This window comes from Pteronotus mesoamericanus, unplaced genomic scaffold, assembly GCF_021234165.1.
Source record: "Pteronotus mesoamericanus isolate MK-2021 breed Mesoamerican mustached bat unplaced genomic scaffold, CSHL_Meso_final contig_50, whole genome shotgun sequence".
Lineage (NCBI taxonomy): Eukaryota > Metazoa > Chordata > Mammalia > Chiroptera > Mormoopidae > Pteronotus > Pteronotus mesoamericanus.
Window position 1 is genome coordinate 6,440,826 of NW_026555186.1, and position 10,132 is coordinate 6,450,957.

General features: G+C 44.0%; 1 protein-coding gene across 2 annotated transcripts in view; it reads right to left on the reverse strand.

Moving 5' to 3' along the window:
- Positions 1 to 8,210, reverse strand: part of OTULIN (OTU deubiquitinase with linear linkage specificity) — a 29,941-nt gene extending 21,731 nt beyond the window's left edge. Inside the window, exon 1 of one of the 2 annotated variants that reach the window (XM_054578319.1) lies at positions 7,954 to 8,210. In XM_054578319.1, coding sequence (XP_054434294.1) covers positions 7,954 to 8,081 — 128 coding nt within the window. In that variant the 5' untranslated portion in view covers positions 8,082 to 8,210. Of the gene's footprint in view, positions 1 to 3,919; positions 3,978 to 7,953 lie in introns of those variants that run through there. The other variant, XM_054578320.1, reaches the window with a different exon arrangement.
- Between the last annotated feature and the right edge of the window lie 1,922 nt (positions 8,211 to 10,132).

Below are 10,132 nucleotides of genomic sequence, written 5' to 3' on the forward strand. Positions count from 1 at the left end.
CCATCTTCGCTGAAAGCACAAGATGTGTGAAAGTCCAAAACTGGACAAAGGAGTAGTAAGTAAATGATGGAGCACAGGGAAGCCTCGCTGCCTATGGAAGGGCATCTGCCGAAATGAAGACCAGTAAACGCTGCAGATCCCCAGAAAGACTTAGGAAGTGGAGGTGCCCAGTACTTCGGAAGGTACGGGAGACACCCAGAGCTCAAAACAAGGAAACTGGCTGATGTAAACGTAGTCCTTATTCTCCCGATGACAGCACACCCTCATCCTCACACAAGATGGGAGGCTCCAGGCACAATGAAACACAAGAAGGCGTTAATAGCATCAATATACAATAAGGAATTAAGTGAACAACTGAAATACTCCCATCCCCAATTCCCTTAGCTCCCCCCACCCCTATCCCATTCCTTGTCTATAACCTAGTAAAACTGGGGAAAAGAGGAAGGGGTGAGAGGAAGAGAGAGAGACAGATAAAGAACAGGTGCTGAGAGAGGTGGGGAACCCAACATACCTGCCCCTCCCCACTCCACTGAAACCCTTCAATGGCTCCCAAATAAGCAGGAAAGTCTAAAACCTGGACCTAACCCATCAGTCTAGCCAGTATTCCGTGACTTCCCTACACACACCCATACCGGTCCAAGGTTTCACAGCCTTGAACTTTCACATCTGTGGTTGGCTCTGCCTATCCCCTCTCCCTGATGGGCACGGGGCCTAACACACCAGGACACGGGCTATGTGGTGACCCTGCTGTAGAGTTCCGGGGCTGGACAGGGACTCCGAGTTAGAAGGTCAGGGCTTGACCGCTCCTCACACCAGCCCTTATTAGCTGTATCTATGAGCATGGAACTGAAGTAGCTACCTACACCTCTCGGTGCCTAAATTTAACCACTGTAAAGGACTGTAAGAGCACCCACCTCAGAAGACTGTTGTGGGAAGTGACCCATGTAAAATACTTAGCACTCAATAGCATCAAAAAATAGCATCAAAAAAGTTAGCTATTCCTATGAATTTTCATACCGTATCCACTGGTACAAAGTATTAATGAACAATTTGCCCAAATACCATTTCTTATCCCTCTTTTCTCTCTAAAATAAAGGCGACAGTGCATGCATATTTTTTTTAATGCTCTGGGGTTGAGGGGTCATATTAGGGAAAAGGTACTTTCCATGGACTCTGGCTCCAGTCAGGTTTCAAGTAAAAGGTGTGAGGTCACCGTTGAAGCCTGTGCCAGAGTTGGAAGCAAAGAGAAACCAGATTCGCAGACACTATACATCAAACACCTAAAATAAAAAGTGACTAAACGTGTTAGTTCTCCATTCACTAATTCTATGACATTTTTCAGCTACCTTCCTAGCTTTATCAAATATGAGAGAAATTCTGACCCTATAAAACATACATTCAAGTGAGTCACCTTCAAAATATTATCAGAAGCATGTCTTTGGGCAAGTGCTTCCTAACCTTGGCCTCAGTTTTCTCATCTTCAAAATGAGATAACTGGACAAGATCTATATGGTCTACATCAGCAATTTTCAACCTTTTTCATCTCCTGGCACATATAAACTAATAACTAAAGTTCTGCGGAACACCAAAAAAGTGTGTTAGTTTTTGCTGCTCTGACAAAAAATAGATATAATTTTGATTCATTCATACCAGACAGCTACTGTTGTGTTAGCAGTTGTCTTTTTTATTTGACAATCTAAGGGGAAAGAGGTCAGTGCCCTGACTAAACTGTCAGGTATTGCATGTTTTAAAATCCTTGCGGCACACCGGTTAACAGTCGCTGACCTACACGATTCCTCTCCCAGTTCTTACTTCTAAAGGAGTAGGAATTTATTTATCAAACGTCCTACCTCCAGCAAATCCTGTGGCTATATATTGCATGCACATTTGGCTCTACTTTGTCTTCTTCCTTTTCAATCTACAAAATAACCAAAGCGCAACTACAACACCAGTGCCCAGATGGAGTTCTCCAAACAAACATTTCTCAGTACAGCCACAAGTACAAATTCCCACAAAGGCCAACGGGAGAGGAACGGAAAGAAATCAAAGGGAAAGAAATCAAAGGAAAGATAAAAACAGAAAATGAGACTACTAGAAGTTTAAAAAGGAGTGCTTTACCATATAAAAACGAAGCAAAACAGAAACTGATGAATGGGTCCCACAGTATATTCAAATTACTTTAGCCACAACTAGGTTTCTTTCAGAGCTTGTGCACAAATGTTTACTAACTTCCAGGGCCACCCAAAAAATTGTACTATGGCCTTTAAAGTCCACTGAAAAAATCATCCTAAAGGCGTATCTCCTTGGAGAGAAAATAAGTTTTAAGTTTTAGCAGTAAAGCTCAATATGGTAAGAAAAGAATATAGTTTACAGACAAAATGAGACAGTCATCCAACGTAAGAACAATCAACAAGAGAGACAGAGATATGAGAACAAGAAAAACTAAAATACTTCACTCAACAAACTTTGCTTTATCTTTCCTTTTTTCAAACCCTCACCAGATGATATGTTTATTGAATTTGAGAAAGGGAGAGAGAGAAACATCAATGTGAAAGAGAAACATTAATTGGTTGCCTCATGCATATGCCCTGGCAAGGGACAGAACTCCACAACCTACATATGTGCCCTAACTAACCGCGGATTAAACCCACAATCTTTTGGTGCATGGAACGACACTCCAAACAACTGAGCAACCCAGCCAGGGCGGCTTTAACTTTTTTAAGTATCAAAATATTAAAGCTGAAAAAACAACAAAGTAAAATTATATTTAAAGCTGTAAGTCTGAAACAGCTGGAGGTCTGAAGTTTTGTTATGGGAAAGGAAAACAGTGAAACGATGATAGGAAGGGGATATTAGATGGTAAAACATTACAGTTTCAGAAATTTGGCGATCTTTTGTAAGTGCCAAGTTGGGGTAGGGGTAGAGAATGTCCACCATTTGGCCGAAAAGAAGCCCACAGAGTTCAATGATCACCACAGCAAAGTTTCCTTCTACAAAACATACAAATACACAGAAAAGCAGTAAAGAAAGTAAGACAAAGTCATAAATATGACTTGATTTCTTGGGGACTGTGGCATGCGAGTCATACTCAATTACACTGTCAAGTTAAGTTTTAAAACCAAAGTGTTGGTAATTCCTCCTTGGAAATTTTTTAGTTTAGCAACATGTTATTTTAAAGCATGTATATTCAAACTCCCATTTTCTCTTAAACTAGAGGTAACAATATTTTATCTTAATATTAAGACAATATACACCACTGAGTAAATTACATGACACTGCATTCTTTTTTATTTTTTATTTGAGAGAGAGGGAAAGAGAAACATTGATTTGTTGTTCCACTTATTTATGCATTCATTCGTTGCTTCTTGTATGTGCCCTGACCAGAGATTGAACCTACAAGCTTGGCATATTAGGAGAGCGCTCTAATCAACTGAGCTACCCAGCCAGGGCAATGTTGCATTCTAAATTATAACCTTCCTCTTGCTCTATTCAAAGACCTGCATAACAGTGAATTTTTGAAAACTTAATTTAAAAATGCTTACTACATATAGACAAAAATCACTCTATTCCTAAGAACAAAAGCTAAGCTAAAAACACAGAACTCAATGAAGCAGAAGACATTTCTGTGAAGCCAATTTTTCAATTTGATAAAAGTAAAGATGTAATATGAAAAAAGTCAATGCTGCAAAGCTAACAAGACGGCATTTTAATCACTCACCATTATGAACATTTGCACCAACTTCCCCTTACTTGTCTAAAAAAAATTGAGTATGACTTTGTTCAGCTCTCTGGACTTGAACATTGTAGTTCATGCTTAACTGCAGCATTGGTGAGACAGTGTCAACCACTGTGACACCGATGTACCTTCCCACACAGGAAAAGCAAAGACCACTCAACCCAGCCTTTCTCCACCGCTTACCGGTTCTAGAGATGGTTGAACAACATACCAAATGCAGGAAAGTACCAGTACCCAGGCCAAAATTCCACCTCTCTTCTGAAATTGGACTTTCCATGACTGGCTCATGCTACTCCACGTGACTTCCAGAGGTATCTGGGGACAACCCAGAACCTTCAACAATAAGGTTTGATTCTCAGAGACATCCAAGCTCTAAACCCTGAAGCAGGCTCTATATGCAGGCTGGGGAAGGAGCAGAAGGGAGTAGCTGTTACTCCATCAAGCACAGATCCTAGGAGCTCCTCAAGTGTGAGGTGGATGGAAAAACACACTGGCACAATAGCGTATTTAGCAACATCCAGGAACAATGGTTTAACAATTAGTCGTGGTTCATAGACTTTTTGAGAATCCACAGCTTTCATGAGAATCTCAGCCCAGAAAAACATAAATACACATGAAATTTTGCCTTCAACTTCAGAGATGTTCCCCCCACCCACCCAGAGCCAGCCTATAGACCCCGGATTCAAATCCTGGCCCACCACCAGGCAGACAGAGAAGAGCCATGGAGTAGTCTCACTTCTCAATTTTCTAAACATGCCTGGCCTGGCCACCAACAATGTCTCAGGACCATCTTGGTCCTCAGGGTCTCTAGTATGGATTAACTTAGCTAAGAGCAAGAAGTGGACAAAGCATGAGTTTCAACTGTAGGAGTGGGGTGAGTAGAGGACAGAGTATAGGACACCTGCTGATACAAGCAATAAGGAAGCATCAAAAGAAGTCAACTTAATCTGGTCCAACCTAAGACATCTGTAAATGGGACCCTAAGTTATCTTGTGAGCCATCCTGAGGGCTTGTCGGGGGGGCCGGGGGCGGGGGGGCGGTGCCAGTCAACCACAGCTCTCAAATGAGCTAAGTAAGAAGTAAAGAAAGGAAGGAAGGCAGGGGAGATGGATGGATGGAGGGAAGATTTAGAAAGTAGCTTACGCATGTGGTTTTAAGTCATTTGTCTCCCTTGCAAAATACAGTGAGCCTAGTCCAAAGCAGCAATATTCAACCTTTTTCATATCATCGTACACATAACCAAATTACTAAAATTATGCAGCACACCAAAAAATACAGTTTTTGCTAATCTGACCAAAAAATTTATATAATTTTGATTCATTCACACCACATGGCTACTGTTGTGCTGGCTACTGCCATTTTTTTATTGGATAATCGAAGGGGAAAGCAGTCAGTGCCCATGACTAAATAGTCAGTTATTGCATGTTTTTTTGTTGTTGTTTTTAATCCTCACCCAAAGATATTTTTTATTATTGATTTTAGAAAGAGAGAAGGGGGGGGCGGAGAGTGAGAGAAAGAGAGGGAGAAACATCAATCCGTTGCCTCCTGTATGTGGCCTACACAGGGATCAAGTCCCTAGTCTAGGTAAGTGTCCCTGACTGGGAGTCGAACCCACAAACTTTTGGAGCATGGGATCATGCTCCAACCAACTGAGCCATCTGGCCAGGGCAGGTTATAAAACTTCTTGCAGCACACCAGTTGAAAATCACTAGTCTAAAGGAATCCATATCTTACAGCACTGCCTAGGAAATGATCAATCCCTTCCCATACCCATTGCCACACCCTTACCCTTCAAAGAGTCGGCCCAAATGATTAATGGTTGGTTACAAAGTTGGGCTATGGTTTGTATTCGTAATTACTGTCTATTGAATGCATTCAAAATGACTACAGGGTACTTCATCTGCAGTTTTATGGTGTTTCATATAATCAGGTGCAAATATTTTACTTAATTCCTGTGCAGGGCAAACCCAATTCTTTGGGTGAGAAGAACAGACTTGGCTCCAATGACAGAGAAACACAGTTTAAAAATAATTTTAGGTTGTAATTCAGGCAGTACATTATTTATTTAAATCTAAACCCAACTATTAGACTGCGTATTTCATCATGTAAGAACGGATGTGCACACATTATATTGCAAACTATAAAATAAGCAGTTTATATGATACAATACAGTTTCTCCAAAGAGAAATAGGCCTTACTGCCTATATAACAGGCAAGAAGGCTCCAAATGGAGAGGTTCAGAATTTGTTGACACCAGCCGTAATCTTCACCTCCTTTCCATTGCTCCCTCTTGTTCTTATGAGAGTTAAAGAAGAATAAGGTCATCAAAGACAAAGAAAGCAGGGGAAAAGGGAAATTAAGCTCTAAATACACTGCAAACTGAAACGTCTATTCCAGAAAATCTTAAATTTGCTGTCATAAATCATGTCCCTCTGCCTGCTTTGCTGAGGAAGTCAGAAAGAAATGGAAGGAGGGTCCCACCCAGGCACCAGGGAACTTGGTCCTGAAACCTACTCCCCGTGTCTCCCTGGTCAAATTGTACCTATCCATCTGCAACTCGGTTTCGTAAAGCGTAAAATGACAAATCTAGGCTGGTGTGTTTTAGATTCCTTTCAGCGCTAAGCCTATAATTCTGACAGCAGACGGAAGAGGCCACAAAACCTCTTCATCAAGGAGTGCTCCTTCCACACTGTGACCCATTTCCCCAGGTGCTCAAACTCTGGAAACCACATCCAGCAGGAAAAGTTGCCAAATAACTATGCATACTTTGAGAAACATCATTCTGGCGTCACAGTTTCTGCATCACCCATGGGGCATGAGACTGCTCAGGTGGAGGCTGAGCAGCAGCATCCAGGAGCCAGGACCCTCAGGTGGGGGCAGAAATGAAGTAGCAGTTAGGTGGGGCATGGCTGTGAGGGGGGAGGGGCAGAAGCAGAAGGTGCTCCCCTTACTTTACAGGCTGGAGTCTGAGGTAGGTCTCCATCTTTCATAGCAAAATTGATGCCACAGGTCACATCAGCTCCCACATGGGTCTGCTCGGTGGTTTCGATTAAAATATAAAATAAAATGCTGCTATTTAAAAATCAGGACATTGCATACAAAAGAGACAGCTGGATTTTCTTGAAATACAGAAAAGCCTGCCACTAAAAGCTGAAACTTAGCAGACCTAACCTGAACAGAGATGGGCCCTGCTTTCCAGGAACAACTATCCAGCTTTACTCAGGTTACCTGTTTCACACCTGGGGGCAGGAGTTTGCGATCCCCTACTCTAAATAATTCCTGGTGGCCATTAAGTGTGGATAATGACATCGGAAAGGGCTTGGGTGCTCAATAAATGAGAATGCCATAGCCCACAGTAAAGAAGAATGCAAAGGAGAATTATTATAATACGCTATCTGCATAGCAGACCTGCAATGGACCCCTTTTAAGGAAATGCAAAGCTTAAAAAAAAAAGCGCATTTAAACACGCCTTAAAATTCAACTTCCCAGCCAACTAAGCTGTCAAACTGGTTATCTGAGTACTTTCCTCAACCTTGGAACTCAAAGGCATTTATCTGTGCCTAGAACTTGGAAAGTGTAGAAAAGTTTCAGTCTTCAAGTTTATGTTCTGCTTCCACACCCACCCCCTTGCAGAAACTATAAAGGCTTCCGATTTATGCTGCCTTCTTCACAGTTCTGCAAGGAACTGAGCTAACCGGCATGGCACGGCCTTCCGTATTTAACATTAAAGGGGGAGTGGGGATATCTGGTGAAGTCGTTAACAAGCAAAACAGAATTGGGTCAGACTCCGTCCAAATCTATCCAACAGGTGGGCCGTTCATCAAGCGGCGACTTGCCTTACAAGAACACACATGTCGCGTGGCTCAATTTCCCTACCCAACTGAAGGGAAAATCCACTGGGTATCAGTTATAATACGCTTCTCGGTTTTGTTTCCCAAGCTGCCGGAGCATTCATTTAGAGTTATGGAGAGAGCCAAAAAAGTGGGGAAGAGGCACCAGGTAACATAATCGTGAGAGGGACCTTCGGGAAAAACATTTGTACTCAGACACTGGACACAAGTGTCTTTAAGCTCCTCTCTGTCCCTGACTGCCTTCTTTAGAATCGATGGTACAAAGGAACCTCCACCAGCTACTCCCTAGCCTATCCCAAGCCCAGGCTTCCAGAGGGGACTGAGCCCGGCGCCCCTCTGCCACCCCCGCAGCGCTCCGCAACTCACTGCTCAGCCGGGCCCCGCACCACGGCTCTGGCGAGGCCCGGGGACGCGGCCCCCGCCTCCCGCGCCAGCTTCTCGGCACAGCTTGAACCTGGCCACGCTCCAGGCTGGGGCATGGTCCCTCGACTCATGGGGCCGCCCGCGATGGCAGGAGGTCAGCGCCTCCGAACGATCCGGGGCCCCTCCTATGAGGGCACCAGGCAGTGGCAGCCGCCGCCGCCTGCTGCCCGCCGGCTTCCGAGAGCGCTCGGAGCGCTTCCGCGCGCGTCACCGATGCCCGCCCCGCGGCCTCTGACCCTCACCGAGGGGGCGCGGCCCGCGAGGGCCGGGTGTCCAGGGACGCGTAGCTTGCGCATGCGCCTGCGCCGGCTGTGGGCGTAGAGACGTAAGGCACCGCAGGGCCACTGCGCATGCTCCGCCTCTTCGAGCTGTTCGCCCGAAGTTTTAGTGCTCCATACTCGGTGTCACGGGCATCCTGGGGTGTTAGAGGAGGGAAGGGCTGGATGTGCGGCACACGTCTTCAATTAGGAGAAGCAGGAAAACCAGGCCCGGAGTGTGAAGGGCGCTAACATGTTTGGTCACCTTTCCAGTGTCACTGTGGACTTCGAGCGCCGCTCTATGCCGACCCTTCTCAACTCTAAAGAGAGGATGTGGGCAGACTGAGTAATGCGTGGCTTGCCTGGCTTTCCTTAACTGACAATTCCGTCACGATCCGGCTCTGTCCCCGAGCCCCTACGCAACCGAACCCGGAGGGCTTTGTCCTTCAGTGGGGCGTCAGTCTTGCCGCGTTGGGGCTGGGAGTTCCAGTCCCGCCCCTCCGTGACGGCGGGAAGGGCGAATCTGTTCCACTGAACAGTTGAGCAAATGCAGCAGAGGGTGTTCTTGAACTGTATTCTTTCAGACAGAAATTTTGATTTAAGAGGTACAAGAGCGAAGTGAAAATATTAACAGACTTAGAAGATCTCAGAGTGAAATGATTCATTTCTGGGAAGGGAATAGAGTAACCTCTAAATATGAGCAGCTGTAATGGGTGCAAGAGCCATTACCAAGCAAACAGTGCAGAATCGGTGTAGAGTAGGAGGGAAGGACATGACAGTTAAGAAACCTGCAAGTATTCAGGGTCAAAACAAGTAGGATTTTTTTTTTTTTTTTTGAAAGATGAAACTGGAAGAAGGCTATTGGAGACCAGAACGTGAAAAGCAGCCACCGTAGGCTAACTAGGGAGCTTATACTTGATCTTTGTTGAAAGACAGGAAAGATCATTTTGGAAGATCGCTTTGTAGTTAGAGAAAAGATTGGAAAAGGGCAAGACCGGGAGACCGGCTTAGGGAGACTGCATAAATGGTAGTGGGCACCAAAGGGAGAAACTAGATGGAAAGAATATTTGCATTTCAAGGCAAAGAACTATGGGGTTTTTTCCCTTTTACTTGAAATTGTAATAAACGCCCATGCTTAAAAACTCAGAAGAAAAGAATATATGAATTATATTTCTCATGGCTATTAAAGGTGTAGGATTATATTGGGTTGAATAGTGTCCCCCAAAACTCATATCCACCTGGAACCTCAATGTGACTTTGGAAATAGGGTCTTTGCATATTTAATCAAGTAAGATCAGGTCATGCTGGATTAGTCTGGGCCTTAAATCTAATGATTGGTGTCCTTAGCAGAGGATGCAGAGATATATAGACACAGAGGAAATAAAGACAAGTAGAGACGGAAACAGATTGAATGAGGTAACTACAAGCCAAGAAATGCCAGGAGCCAGTAGGAGCTAGGAAAAGGCAAGGAAAGTTTATTCCAAAGAAACACAGCCCTGCTGACAACTTGATTTCAGATAGCTAGTCTCCAAAACTGCAAGAGAATAAATTTCTGTTGTTTTAAGCCATTCAGTTTGTGGCACTTTGCTATAGCATCCCTAGGAAACTAATACGGTGATCAAGATGAAGGATTGTAAAGTGCTATTAGACTGAATTTGTAACTCTTTTCATCACTTGATTTCCAACCACCCAAGAGTGTCTACATTAAAGGAAGTGCCAGAATTGCCTAAGATACTGTAAAGGAATCTATTCAAAGTCATAGGGACATTGGAATATCAGAGTGCATCTTTTATGTAAGACCTGCTCACCCACCCCAGGAGGGTTCAGAGGACATTACCTTTCACCATAACTGTGAGAAATAAACT